This window comes from Alosa sapidissima, chromosome 4 (genome assembly GCF_018492685.1).
Source record: "Alosa sapidissima isolate fAloSap1 chromosome 4, fAloSap1.pri, whole genome shotgun sequence".
Lineage (NCBI taxonomy): Eukaryota > Metazoa > Chordata > Actinopteri > Clupeiformes > Clupeidae > Alosa > Alosa sapidissima.
The window spans coordinates 1,554,682-1,570,371 of NC_055960.1; the positions used below are offsets into that span (position 1 = coordinate 1,554,682).

The following is a 15,690-nucleotide window of genomic DNA, read 5'->3' on the forward strand; positions in this document are numbered from 1 at the left end:
CTTTGTGGTGTTGAGGCATCTGCTCTGTGTTGATGATCCTGTATAGCACCTGTATAGGTGACTTGTCTCATATTAGTTTGATTTATTCCTACATAGTATAGCTCTCCTCTGGCCGAATGAGTGGGAGGTGATCAGGACCCATTTCCTTGTGGACCAGCCTATTTCTATAAGCAGGATAAAGCCAGAACATGGTATCAATGACACGGTTGAATATCACACGCGACCAGGTATTAAATTCACTTTTTATTATTGTAATGAATGATAAACCATGTGAAATTACGGACAAGTTTGGTCGGGAAAGTGTAAGATAACGCTTGTTCAACGTGGGGACACCAGTGCCATTTAGCCGAGTGCAACAGTGTGTGCTGGATAATTTCTGTGCGGTATGTAATATTGCTTGAAGAAGCCGACAGAAAGGCCTTCAGTATGCAATGGAAGGATACATTCACAATGTCCGCTTTTATCAACGAGACAGAACAGCACAAATTGAGGGCAAATTATTCCGGTGTCACAGATCTTATCGGGGTGCATATTAACTGGGGATAAACAAGTAGCACGTCATCACAAGCAGGTAGTTTGCGTTATTTACTGCAGATGTGACTGATTCAATAAAGAATTCAAGGTATTTCGAGGATTAATTGAAGACGGAACCAAGTGCTGCTCAGATCCATATTCCCATGTTAACCAGTGGGTAGCCTGATAAGCAGCTCATGTTAACTTGGAGAGATGGCGAGATCCTCACTTTGGTAGGCCTATACGTATTATTTTGAATGGCTGATTTAGAGTATGTTGTTAAAAAGAGTTCAAATTAGAATAAACATGTGTACTGAAAACAAATCACTAAATCTATCAGAGTTTGAACCCATGCCACACACAACATACCTGCATGGCAGGCAGAGACACTATCAAGCACACCATTGCAGACTTAAAGATTTATCTTGCATGTACTGTATTTTCCGGAATATAAGTAGCACCTGACTATAAGTCACATTTATTTAGAAATGTATTTCACAAAATCCAAAACCAAAAACAGAGACTATGTAACTGGACTATTGAGGCCAAAAAGATTAATGTTAATAAAGACGAAGGAGTGAAGGTAAGAGGAGGGCCTGAAGGTAATTGTAAAGCAAAAGATTAACTGAAAGAAAATGCCATGTGGTACACCAAAATTTAGCTAAAATGTGGAGAATACAATGCAATCAAGCATTTTGGGCGATGTGGAGTCACAAGCTGGCAGCAGATTAAACGCTCAAGAGAGAAAAAGATGCAGTTTTAAAAGGACATGACCGAAGCAAGCCAGGCGATAGGCCTATAATCCCGACAGTAATTGTAATGCAATTTACAAAAGATTCACTGAACAAAAATGCTGATATGGTACATGAAAATTTAGCTAAAAATGTAGAGAATGCAATGCAATCAAGCATTTTGGGCGATGTGGAGTCACAAGCTGGCAGCAGATTAAATGCTGACGAGAGAGAGAAAAAGATGGTTTTAAAAGGATGTGACCGAAGCTGAGGCAAGCCAGGCGATAGGCCTATAGGCCCGACAGTAATTGTAAAGCAATTTACAAAAGATTCACTGAACAAAAATGCTGATGTGGTACATGAAAATTTAGCTAAAAATGTGGAGAATGCAATGCAATCAAGCATTTTGGGCGATGTGGAGAGACAAGCCAGCGGCAAATTATATGCTCATGAGAGAAAAAAAAGATTTAAAAGGACATGCAGACCGAAGCTGCAGCAAGCAGGTGATATTTAGACATTTATTTCCCAAAATCCAAGACCAAGAACAGACAGACTGTGTAACTGAACACAGAGGCCAAAAATATTGAGAATTCTACAGGGAATGTTAATGAAGACGAAGGAGTGAATAGTGGCAAGAGGCAAGCCAAAGGCTGCCAACGAGGGCCTGACACTAATTGTAAAGCAATTTACAAAAGATTCACTGAACAAAAATGCTGATGTGGTATATGAAAATGTAGCTAAAAATGAGGAGAATGCAATGCAATCAAGCATTTTGGGCAATATATTGGCACAAGCTGGCAGCAGAACAAATGCTTGGCTGGCCACATCCGAAAGAGCGAGAGAAAAAAAGATGTGCATTTAAAACCAGGGCCGATTGTGGACGTGAACAGACATCTACAGACACGGAGCGCATAGTAGGCCTACTTTCACTTAGTGTGCATATTCATTACGTGAAAGATAATTAGTAGCAAAACAGGATCAAATATTACATGACTGAGTTTTCTTTTCAAATGTTTTCATGCATGTCTAGATAAGGGGTGAGGGATGTTTGGGAGACAGACCATCGTGAATCCTCAAATTATGGCTGATATCCTAGCAACAAACTAGCAATGACCAAGTACCCTAGCAACAGCCTAGCAACCACTTTCACAGTTAAAACCTAGCAACCAACATAGTAACCCACATGATTAACCTAGCAACAAGCATAGCAACCACCATAACTACCCTAGCAACAGCCTAGCAACCACCTCAAGTACCCTAGCAACAGCCTAGCAACCATGTCAAATACCCTAGCAACCGCCTAGCAACCACTTCCACAGTTACAACCTAGCAACCAATGAGATTTACCTAGCAACCACCATAACAACCACCACAACAAACCTAGTAACACCTTAGCAACCACCTCAAGTACCCTAGCAACAACAACAGCATCAACCACTTCCATGATGACAACCTAGCAACCAACATGAACCACAGCTGCTATGTACTTTTCATCTTTCTAACTTTTATACTTTTTAAACTAGGAATTAAAAACTATTAAAATTTTCCCATATACTTAACATTGGCTATTATGACCTTACAATACGGCCATTAAGCAATTAGAATCTTGTGCCAGGTGGCCAGGCCACCTGCAGCAACTGCCAGTCTCAGGCTTTTACCCTCTATATACCCCATAGCGGCTGTCGACGGCCGTTCTATATTCTCCTGTAACCGCAATTCTTAAAGAGACATCTGCTACAGTATAACCTTCATACATGAAATAATACAGCGTTGGTGTATACATGAACACCAGACTTTTATTTTGACACTCTTAAATGGCTAGGTCACTATTGACATTTCTCCGGTATTTTTGAGTTTAGCCTACACACGCTGTTGACTGATCAGCTGAGGACTTGTGGTGCCTCTGGAGTTATGGCTTCTAACAAGCGTCGGCATCTGTTCTCATTAGATGAGATACTATTGATGTGCATCCACCATGTTTTGATGTCAGTGACGATCATATTGATGTAAGAAAATGACAAAATAAAAATATGAAAGTGTAATATATTTAACGTTAGCATCCTCCTGTTTGTCATGGCTAACAAAGCTGCCTCTCTCTGGCATATTCGTATGGCTGTGAAAGTCAGTTTTGGTTTAGCTAGCACCAGCAAAATATAGACATAAATCAGTGATGGGTCATAGCCTAATTAACCATAAAGTTTATGATAAACCCATGCCAGGTTTATCTTAACACATAACATTAACATTACTCCTTTCTGGCATGTTCAGTAAAGCATTACATTATCGATATCCCACTTACTGATTGTTATTGCAAACTACTACTTATGTATCTGTTGTCTCTCAATGAGTTTTTATGTTGACTAATAACCAAAGCGGGAACCACCGTAGTGTTTTCTGCTTATGAATGTCAGGGAAATGTATTTGTATAAAAGTAGGCTAATGTCTTGTCATCTCATTTGTGCAAAAAAATAGCCTGCTAATTTGCTACCTTCACTGAGGTAATGTTAGTCGAGGATAGGTTGAAGGTTAGTGAACGAGTGCAACAAGTTCATTATCATCAACTGATCAAGTTTAGAATTATATAACATGATGTGCATGTGAAACAAAACGTAAATCCATGTCAGGTTTAACAGTCCCTGTTCTTGGTGGCATGCTTAGTCAAATGAGTCACGGTTTCATGCGCTATGCTTCTCCCCTAACGTTAGTTATATCCTCATTATTCTTGAGCTGTAAGGGCCAACAGTAGCCTAGCTAAAACCAAAATAAGTGCAAGATATGCCTGTCTATTTCAATGAAATGAGTACTCATATAGTATCTTGTTTCCCAGCTTCAGACCCATGTGAACCATATTTAACTTTTTGTTAGTGAAAGACTTGAGTGAGTGAGAGTGTAAGTGAGTAGGCCTATGGCCGTCTTGAGTCTATAATAATAATAATAATAATAATAATAATAATATATAATTCTTAATGGATCATATATCATTTGAAAGAGCCATTTATAATCTTTAAACTGAAAGAAACTTACAAAGCAACCAGCATAGCAACCACCACAACTAACCTAGCGACAGCATACCAACCACCTCAATTACCATAGGAACAACCTATCAACCACTTCCACAATTACAACCTAGCAACCAACATGATTTCCCTAGCAACCTGCATAGCAACTGCTTTATTTTGCATAGCAACCACTATAGGTGCCATAGCAACACCCTAGCAACCATATTAATTACCCTAGCAACCACCACTATAATGTCAACCTAGCAACCATCATAGCAACCACTTTATTTTGCATAGCAACCACAATATGTTCCCAAGCAACAACCTAGCAACCATCTGATTTATCCTAGCAACAACCTAGCAACCACCATAGCAACCAACATGATTAACTTAGCAACCACCATAGCAACTACTTTATTTTGCATAGCAACCACCATAAGCACCCTAGCAACACTCTAGCAGCCATATGATTTACCATAGCAACCACCATTACAGCAATCACCCCCTTGCACAGGTGCACTGGTTAGGACTACTCCATGGACAGTGCTTGCAGATTGTGGGTAGAAGTGAGGACGAGATGAAACAAAAACAGTTAAGAAAATAACAGGTGGACAGGGAAAATCGGGAACATCTTGGAGGGAGAGTGAAAGGAAAAACAGAGAAGTGAAGCCCCGACTTACGGAAGAAGCTGCCATTTCGAGGAAGAAAAACTCCTTCCCTTACAAATGATTAACCACTTAAAAGCAATAAGTGCCTGACATCACTATGCCTTTATAAAAAGGTGCCTCCCACTCCGAGTTACAGTTACAATGATCTTTACAGAATGTGTAATACATAGATGAAGTAGAGCCACTCAGGTCTAGTGGTATTTCCAGCTGAAAATATGGCTGTTGTAAATAATCTGTTGTGAATGAAGCCTAACTGCAGTACTGTTTATTTACCCTGTGTCTGGTTCTTTCTTTCTTAATGCTCTCCAGATTTGTGTCAGGAGTGTCGAGAAGGCTTCATGTTCCAACAGCAGAGAGACATGAGAGAGTACACTCAGGCTACAGTCTATGTGCGCAAAGTCATCAACAACAAAAGGGTAACAGTCCCATCACTGCTAGAGAGATTCAATACCATTGTCACAAAGACCTGTCTTTATGCAGTAGTTACAGTACAGAGAATACCATCTTGGCATTCCCCCCCAGGCATTGAAGGATGATGCCCCATCCCTTAATATCAGTGGTTCAGAAGCAGAAGAAGATACGGAAGCCAAAGTTGACGGAGAGAAAGACCCAGATTTTAGCCAGGTGAGAGTTGCTCACTTAATTTCTATCCATCGGTGTATTTACAGAACAACTTTCCATATTACCCACTTGCCCCTTGATGTCTCTCCACCCCTACCCCCAAACCCAAGTTGGAAAATGGTGCCAAGCGGAAAAAGATGGACAGCAGTGGTATTGGTTCTGCGGTGCATTCAGTAGCCAGGGCACCCTCTGACAAAGGCATCCGCAGGAGCACGCGTCATCACAAGCTTCGAGGAGAGAAAGCCCTCATTGTCTCTGCCAACCAAACACTCAAGGAGCTCAAAATACAGGTAAAACAAATACAATTCATGCTAATCTTTTCTACCACCTTTCCAGCAGTCTTTTCTAATATGAATGTGGATTTTGGTGGGATCCAATAACTGTTGTTACAGGTCAAATATTTATGTACCCTTGACTGATTTTGGACCCAATTTTAACGGTTTGACAGCACAGTCTGAAGTTTGTGTTTGGTACAAATGTATTTGAGGAGTGTCCAAGGCTAGTTTAATAGCATAATAAATATTTGTAAATATAAATATAAATATTTATAAGCACCAGGTGTATGGGTACAATCCCTGATGAACCAATGTTGTAACTGATCATGTGTGTGTTTTAGGCATAACATGTAATAAACCAATCATGTTATGTTATCTCACATCCCTTTAGATAGATAGATAGATAGATAGATAGATAGATACTTTATATACTAGGTGTGCTGATGAATTGCTATTGTCATAGCTAATTTGCTAGGTAGAAAATGAGAATGTTTAGCCCCTGGCAACCTTATGATCTTGTTTCACACAATAACTCTTTACACTGTAATGTTTTTTATTTTTAATCCTTTTGCATGTTTGTGCACTGCTGTGCATCTCTATGTCTGCAACGAGTAGAGATTATGCATGTTATGCTCCCACCTATGCCACTGTATATTACCAGGTGTGATCAAAAAGCTCTGAGACTGCGCCTATAAAATGCAAATAACATGCCTAATTATTTTTGTCACCATATCCTTCAGATTCAAAGATTTATTCATCGCATACAGTTATAACTATACAGTATAACAAGTAGTGAAATGTAAGCCTGGTTAGCATCATGACTGTAAAGTATGATCCCAGTGTAAAACGTTTTTTTAAATCACTGAAAAACCTGAAATTCCAAGTAATCACCTAAATCCCACCATTTACAATGCTCCCTGGCAGTCCCATCCTATAATCTACGGTACATACTAAATCCCTTCCACATTATGGACCACACATTATGTTCCACATTATAGTTCCACACACACACACAGGAAGACATGTGCACACACACATACAGTCACACATACAGGATGTACAGGACTGAGCAGTGGTCATATTTTGTACCGCTATGCGTTGCATCTAGTTATTCCTATGTCTGTTATCTACTGTATAGTGCCCTCCACATTTATTGGCACCCTGGGTAAAGTTGAGTAAAAGGAGGTATAAAAAAAAATAATCTTTTGGCAATTTATCTTGGTGTCACAATGGAAACACTGAGGAAAAATTTAACCTTGAAGGGAAGCAAACTTATTTAGAGGAACGAAAATACCTGATAAAGAAATACATATTTTTAACAAAAAGACCCAATGTAGCGCTACAATTATTGACACCTCTGCATTTAATCTTTTCTTTAGCCAACCTTTGCCATTAAAACAGCTCATAATCTTCTCTTATGACATACCGTAAGGTTGGAGAGAATATAAAGCAAGGGGTTTGAGACCATTCCTCTTTACTAAATCTCTCTAGATCAGTGTTTCCCAAACTTTTTTTCTGGGGACCCACTTTTTAAAAATGACAGACCATCGCGACCCAATTCACTTCAGATCTAACATGCAACCACCAATATTGTCCGATATTTTAGGCCACAGGTTCTCAAACTTGTCTATGCCGGGCCCCCCAAACCATTCTGCAGTGCCATATCTAGGTGATTGGATAGATAATAGCGCCTACTAGTTTTGGCCTACTACCACTACTATTATAGGGTGATGCAACGACTCCTCACTTTTCCCACAATTCTACAATCTCAATTACACTCATGAAACAATGTTAGGGTAAATATTTTCAAAGTTGTTAAATTCTCAACATTTTGGGGATATTCTTGCATGCTACGCAGTAGGGGTGTAACGGTACACAGAAGTTACGGTTCAGTTCATACCTCGGTTCGGACATAACGGTTCGGTACGAGTTTGGTACAATGGAGGGAAAAGCAAAACAAAAATGCAGAAAGCATTTTTTTTTTATTGTGCATGTCTCAGGCTGTACCACCTAGTGTCATACAGTCTTTTCCCTGAGCTATCTGCAACAGCCTGAAGTGTGTAAGATGCAGGCTAAACAGTACAATACTGTAAGTACCCAGACTCGTGTAACTTGTAAACAAAATAAGACAATCAGCTATAAAACTGAAAATAGGCCTACAGTATCTCTTATTTCTGAAAGTGCAAATTAGATAGAATAGAATAATAATTTTTAAAAATGCACTTAAGCAAGACCTTCAACATCTGTGTTTAGTTGTATATGGAAGGGTCTACAATTTGCCTCAATATTCTTCAGTGTGTGTACAGTAATAATCTAGCCTACTAACTGTGAAAATATCACACAATATTTTGCCTTCTTTTAAAAAACGAAATTGCTCCTTTCATTTCATAAACAGACTACAACTAGAAGTCACGTGACTTTGCCCTTCGACGTTAACTCACCGTAGCATGGTTTGTTTATTAGCCTGGTTAGCGTTGAAACTTTCTGTTACTGTCCATGCACTTAACACTACCAGCTCCTCATGTGAGAAGTTACAAGTTACCCCAACATAAAGGTAATTACCAAGCGATTTACATAGCTTTCTGTCATTACGAAATCATTTAATTTAAGCCATAGGTTTTGGCCATATTTGTATGTGTATCCAAAGGCTTGTGAAGCGCAGGGGAAGTTTTTTTTTCTTGTTTCAGTGATAGGCTACCAATCATCTGAGTGTTGGCTTTGAATATGTATAGCATGTTATATTTACACTCACATACCCAACAACTGCTGAACAACGCCGACACACAGTTTCATCTTATCCACCACTCTCACGCTCGCCTGTAACTGTAACTGAAGTTCTCAAACTTGCGATCTTAAAGAGACCAGCGGATCCTCTAACTCTTGTGGGTCGCCACCTTAGTGCTGCTATCTCTGACTGACTGACTCAACCGACTACCTGACAAAAAAAAAAACATAGGCGCCAATCAGAGCTTCAGAGCTAAGGCGAGGCTACAGATTAGGTGTCACTAAAGAACTCCCGTAACTCTCGTACGGTAGGCTACTTAACAGTAATTGCGCATGACATTAATTAATCCGCACACGAGTTTTATGTAGTTTTATACCGTGTATTCTCCGTGTAAATTTGAACCGTGACGCCCGTACCGTTACGGTTCAATACGAATACATGAACCGTTACACCCCTACTACGCAGTCATCACTCTTCAGCATAGCAGGCTGTTGTTCCTGTATTTCTAAAGAGAGATGTTGTGTAGGCTACGTTGTGTTGCAGACAAATGGATCCTTAAAGAAGCCCTATGCAGATCTGGTTATTCCTTCGCTGTTTTGGGGTTTTTGCTGGATTTGGGCTCGCTTTTTTCATGACATGGCTCCCCCTGCAGCTTCGGTAGCAAGTGACTGCTACGCTAAACCCCCACTAGCTAGCGAGCTAGCCATTTAAGAAACCAAGCTAAACACATACAGGGCTCACAATAAAACGGTCGAGCAAACACATTGTTCAAGAGATTATCAAACCACATTACAAAGACGAAGTTCACCCAAGGGTAGGCTACTTACAATTTCAACAGCAACAAAGCAAAGTCGGCGTCCGTTTTGCAGTCTTCTTAGAAACTACAATCTGACTACATTTTCGAGGCGCAATTTGATACTTCCGCTGAGTCACATCCGGATTTACCAGGACCGGGTCAAGAAAGTTGCATATTCGTTTTTTCTGCGGAGAAGCGATACGGGGAGACGAAGCACCCACCAAACGACCCAAAAAGTGTTGTAGAACCATCAGAACGACTCTCAACCTGCATAATTAAGGTCATTTTTGCTAAAATTGTTGCATAGGGCTGTTTTCGGAAGCTTTGTCCTAGAGTTCCAGCAATCTAGACCATTGTTGATGATTTTTGTATAGCCACAGCATATTCTGTGTTATAGCTATGAACACATACAATGGCTCGTTTAAAAGGTGAGACTTAAAGCTCTCAGTGGGTGCAAACCGTGTATTTCTACACGCCTCTGTTCCTGAGAAATCCCAAGCTAAACAGTGGCTAGTTTTCATCAAAATAGCTGTTTTTTTTTTCTAATCTGGAGATATAACGTCTTTCATGAAATATGAAGTGTTGCCTGTAAAGGTTCCGGGAAGTGACCTAGCGAGCCCTGGCGAGACTGCCACCTAGTGATAGACCCACGAAAATGGCCTGGTTTTGAGCTGACGTGCATGCGTCACTGATTCGACTCAAAGCGGCAACCGAGTTATGATAAAATGTCCAGATTGTGCGTTTTCATGAGTTTTCGATCGTCATATATTTCATTTCCATTCATCACCCACTCCAACCACCCACTTCAAAGACAGCAGGAACGCACAAAGCCTATGGCAGGGCATTCAGGCCCTCACGGACTACAAGCCCGCGCCACAGAGTTGTGAGAGCAACATCCCTCTGCTCAACAACCTGAACCGCTTCTTTGCTCGCTTTGAAGCACAAAACAGCACCTGCCCACAGAAGACCCATCCCCCTCTACATGAGCAGCCCCTGTGCCTCTCTGCCGACAGCGTGAAGAGGACACTTGCTGCTATCAACACCCGTAAGGCAACAGGTCCAGACAACATCCCAGGTCGTGCGCTGAAGGACTGCGCAGGGGAGCTTAAGGATGTCTTCACAGACATCTTTAACACTTCCCTGAAGCAAGCCATCGTCCCATCATGTTTCAAAGCTGCCACCATCATACCTGTGCCGAAGAAAACTGCTCCATCCTGCTTCAATGACTACCGCCCTGTGGCACTGACACCCATCATCATGAAGTGCTTTGAGCGGCTTGTCATGTCACATATCAAAGCCATTCTCCCCCCCACCCTGGACCCCTTCCAGTTTGCATACCGAGCCAAGCGGTCTACAGAGGATGCAATCTGCTCTGCCCTCCACCCAGCCCTCACCCACCTGGAAAAAAGAGACTCATATGTGAGATTGCTGTTTATAGACTTCAGTTCTGCATTCAACACCATAATACCACAACAACTCATCTGCAAACTTGACAAACTGGGACTCAGTACCTACCTCTGCAACTGGCTACTTGACTTCCTCTGTCAGAGGCCCCAAGTAGTACGTGTTGGCAACAATACCTCAAGCAGCATCACACTGAGCACAGGGGCCCCCCAAGGCTGCGTGCTCAGTCCGCTGCTCTTCACCCTGCTGACGCATGACTGCACTGCAACCTACAGCAACAATCACATAGTGAAATTTGCTGACGACACAACTCTGGTGGGTCTCATCACCAAGGGCGACGAGACTCAATACAGGTTGGAGGTCGACCATCTGACCACGTGGTGCAGGGACAACAACCTCCTGCTGAACGTCAGCAAGACCAAAGAGATTGTTGTTGACTTCCGGAGAGGTCACACCCAACACCTGCCACTGACCATCGACGGTGCTGTGGTGGAGAGAGCGAGCAGCACCAAATTCCTGGGGGTGCACATCAGTGAAGACCTCTCCTGGACCACCAACACTGCATCACTGGCGAAGAGAGCTCAGCGCCGCCTGTACTTCCTGCGGAAACTCAGGCGAGCAAGTGCTCCACCAGCCATCATGACCACATTCTACCGAGGCACCATTGAGAGCATCCTCTCCAGCTGTATCGCTGTGTGGGGCGGAAGCTGCACTGAATACAACAGGAAAGCCCTGCAGCGCATAGTGAACACAGCTGGAAGGATCATTGGTGCTTCACTCCCCTCCCTGAAGGACATTTACACCACCCACCTCACCCGCAAGGCGACCAAAATTGTGAGTGATGCAAGTCACCCCGCTCACAATCTGTTTGATCTACTGCCCTCTGGGAAGAGGTACAGAAGCCTGCGCTCCCGCACTACCAGACTCACCAACAGCTTCATACACCAAGCTGTAAGGATGCTGAACTCTCTCCCTCCTCTCCCCCCTCCACCCTCAGCTACATAACATCCTGGACATTGGACCCACAATGGCCGCCTGCACTACTCCACTTGCACACTTGCACACTTGTACACTTTACAACTTGGTGTTGTTGTCCTGAAAACACAACACTTCTGCTGCTCTTACATAACTTGCACCACTATGCCACTTTCTTTATTACTTAGGTCAAACAGAACTACCCAAGCCTTTTATTGGCCTGACTTTGCACTAGTATTTTATTGACTGTCTACGCACAATTTCAACCAAATTTTGCTGCTCTTATTTTTTCATTATTATATGTGCCCTCTTATTTACTTATTTACTTACTTTTTTGTTTACTTGAATGTTATGTTTGTCTGTGGACTTAAATTGGAAAAATATGTCTTGTCTTCACCGTGGGATAGTGAGAAACGTAATTTCGATCTCTTTGTATGTCTGGAACATGTGAAGAAATTGACAATAAAGCTGACTTTGACTTTGACTTTGACTTTGATCACAGAGTTCCCAAAATCACATATAAGGTGTGTTAGAGTGCCTAGTTTCGTAATTTAAAAAAAAGTAATAATTACGTTAGTAATATTACGTTTTTGGCACTCAATGAGTTAACACCGTGGACGTCAATTCCGAGGTAAACAGCAAATCACTCAAATCGTTATTGTTTGTGCAAATATAGGCTGATTCATGTCCCCTGAGTTTTGCATTATTATTATTATGCATATTTTGCGAGTGAGATGTCCACACTCTGGCGTCCCCTCTCTGGCGTCCCCTCTGCGACGCCAGAATCGCAATTGAGTGTGCATTTAATGTAACATGCCCATTGTTGTGCCAGTTCACAGCTTTTCTGAACTAGTTCAAGTTCAGTTCATACATGCTCAAAGTGAACAGTTCATGTTCAAAGTTCACAATTTTAATTCTGAACTAGTTCAAAGTTCAGTTCATTTTACTTTTTTCGTGAGATATTTAAATAAATACTTTTTTTCACACTACGAGCTAGAAATCACTATACGTTCTTTGAAGCTGCTCATTAGACATTTGCTCATGACACTGCAATTGTGGGTTTCTTACCAGGTGATGAAACTTGCAGCAGTACAGACAAGCTAGACCAGTTCTATACTTAGTGCAATGAAATCCAGCCCTCGGTGCTCTCGTCATTGCCTGCTACGCGGCGTTGTTATGCCTAACCCGCTCTGCTGCAATTCATCACGGGTAACGTTGTGCGGAAGCCAGTATGCTATTCAACTATTCTCAGCCGGACACTACGTTGCCCGCAATGCATTGCGCACACAATGTCAAAACCATTTCTGTCTGGTAATACATGATTTAAGCGGCACCAGCGAGAATACAGGAGGGAGGAACTTTCTCTCGTTGCATTTCAAAAGAGAAAACAGATGTCACTCAGTTAACAAATTCCAGCGTTCATTTACAGTGATGTCTGCCGTTCATGACACACAGGGGCGCCTGCAGGAATTAATGCTATGGTACGCACACCCACCCCCCCCCCGGCAAAAAAAAATTCACGCGTGGACAATATTTGTCCGTTTCCCGGTTTACATAGCATAGCAACATTCACATGCAATAATACAACAACAACGTCTTCAATGACCTATTCATTTGAACAACTTGATACTACAGCCCTATACAGGCTAAAGTTACCTTTAGTTTTGTTCTAGCTTACCGTGACGTCTGGCTTTAAACAGCTGTCTAATGCAGTCTAACGTTCTGACACGCAATTGCCTACCTTGTTCTTGCCCATCTGGAATAACTCCTAGCTTTGCTGCATCCATTCTTTCTGTTTTCGTTGTTTAAACTTGTGATGTCCATGATGAGTATTGAGTTAGTAAATTAGCTCAACATTGTATGCTGATAATATAGATAGCCGAGTAAAAGAAAACAAGTAGCCTAGTTGCGTGCCTGCGTGCGTATTCTCTCTCTCCTGCTCAAACAAAATGTGTGCGCATTAATTTTGATAACGTTGTTCACTAACTTCAACAGAAAATTGTAAATTGTAGCCTGATGGCATGCAGCTAATGGGATACTGTCCATAGTTGGGAAGGTATGGTGGGCCAAACACACACACATACAGGAAATTTTCTCTTGTTGAGTAGCCTGATGGTACGCACAGTGCGTACGGACGTACACCTGCAGGCGCGCCTGATGACACATAATGTGAACTAATTCACGTTCAAGTTCTTTATTAAAAAAATGTGTTGCGTTCAGTTCAACGTTCACGAAAAAATGAGCGTGTTCAATGAACGCGTTCTTTTGAACTCGTTCACGCACAACACTGAACATGCCACATGATTTCCAAAAGTCTTTAAACAGGCTCATTTCTGACTTCACTAGACTATTATTATGACCGCCGCGCAGCGAAGCGCCTAGTCAAGGTTTTTTTTTTTTTTTTTTTTTCGCATGCCCAAATTTCCGTCAATGATTCCCGGGACACTGAAAGACCGGGGTACACGAAACTTGGTGGACATGTAACCCCACATGGATAGCATGGAACCATCGTTTTTCGTTTTGATCTGTAGCCCCCCCGCTGAATTGGACCCCCCGAAAGGAGGGTAGGGCAGACACAGTTTTCTGTGAATATCTCGAAAACCGTAGGGTTTAGGAGGACCATTGTTTTTTTGTATGTTGATCTCAAGGGGCCATGTCAACCCATTCCATAACCACTCATTTCATGTATAGCGCCACCTAGTTAAACACAAAAAAGTAAAAATGAGGTGGTGTAATTGAAGGTATCTGTGACCTAACATAGTCAAAACTGCACGAAATTGGAAGTGTAGGATCATTATGACACCCTCTGTATGCACGGCAAGTTTTGTGGAATTCCGTTCATGGGGGGCCACACAATAAATTAATTTATGTTACTATACACCAACTGGCCTGTAGGTGGCCGGAGACAGTTTTCTGTGAATATCTCGAGAACCGTAGGGCCTAGGAGGTCCACCTTTTTTTTGTATGTTGGTCTTAAGGGGGCATGTCAACCCATCCCGTTACCACTTATTTCATGTATAGCGCCACCTAGTTAAAAATTAAAAAGCAAAAAATTAGGTGTTTTCATCACAATATCTCTGGCTGACAAGGTCAAAACTGCACGAAATTAAAAGTGTAGGATCATTATGACACCCTCCGAATGCATGCCAAGTTTTGTGTACTTTCGGTCAATGGGGGCCCTACAATAAAATAACTTATGTGTACATTTAGTGACGTACACCAACAAGGATTCCCGGGACACTGAAAGACCGGGGTACACAAAATTTGGTGGGCATGTACCCCCACATGGATAGCATAGAATCGTCATTTTTCGTTTTGATCTGCAGCCCCCCCGCTGGACTGGACCCCCCGAAAGGAGGGTAGGGCAGACACAGTTCTCTGTGGGCAGACACAGTTCTCTTTTATGGTATGTTGGTCTCAAGGGCCCACATCAACCTGGCTCATAATCACTCATTTGTGATTTGCACCCCCCCCGGTAAAAAATGAAAATGCAATATTATTCTGCTTTAATCGCCCCTATATTCAGTTAAGATGTTCAGAACTGCACCAAATTTTATGTGTATGATTGACCTGGCATTCTCTGGGGGTATGCCAAGTTTCGTAGAATTTCATCCATGGGGGGGGTCTAAAAAAATTAGGTTATGTGTACATTTAGTGACTGTACACTCATTGGCCTGTAAATGGCGGTGCACACATATAAACATGCACACACACAGGCACCCACATACTATCGGTATTAGAACGGCCGATACATAATTACAAATTCAGTAGGATCAAAAGAAAGCCAAAATAAATATTCATCACCATCATCATGGCTGCATTTTCAGTATTGGCGATAAGTAGTCGTTTGTCCACTAGATGGCGCATCGTTGCAGTGAGATGTAATTTTGTTGGAAGTTAAAAGTGGGTTGGGGAAAAACAATGGACACTTCCTACAAGGACTGTAATTTACCGCAGCGAACATCTAATAAGGACAGGACGAT

At 41.9% G+C, this 15,690-nt stretch overlaps 1 protein-coding gene and 1 long non-coding RNA gene across 5 annotated transcripts in view; one reads left to right on the forward strand and one right to left on the reverse strand.

Annotated features, from left to right (window-relative positions):
• The window catches only part of LOC121706858, a 30,565-nt gene extending 21,896 nt beyond the window's left edge, over nucleotides 1-8,669 (reverse strand). Inside the window, exon 1 of the long non-coding RNA XR_006031192.1 lies at nucleotides 8,638-8,669. This is a non-coding gene — a long non-coding RNA (uncharacterized LOC121706858). The remainder of the gene's footprint in view (nucleotides 1-8,637) is intronic.
• The window catches only part of usp48 (ubiquitin specific peptidase 48), a 228,428-nt gene that overhangs the window by 185,349 nt on the left and 27,389 nt on the right, over nucleotides 1-15,690 (forward strand). For 3 of the 4 annotated variants that reach the window (XM_042088884.1, XM_042088885.1, XM_042088886.1), the window contains 4 exons: nucleotides 97-227; nucleotides 5,221-5,327; nucleotides 5,434-5,535; nucleotides 5,643-5,822. In XM_042088884.1, the coding sequence (XP_041944818.1) occupies nucleotides 97-227; nucleotides 5,221-5,327; nucleotides 5,434-5,535; nucleotides 5,643-5,822 (520 nt within the window). Of the gene's footprint in view, nucleotides 1-96; nucleotides 228-5,220; nucleotides 5,328-5,433; nucleotides 5,536-5,642; nucleotides 5,823-15,690 lie in introns of those variants that run through there. The other variant, XR_006031174.1, reaches the window with a different exon arrangement.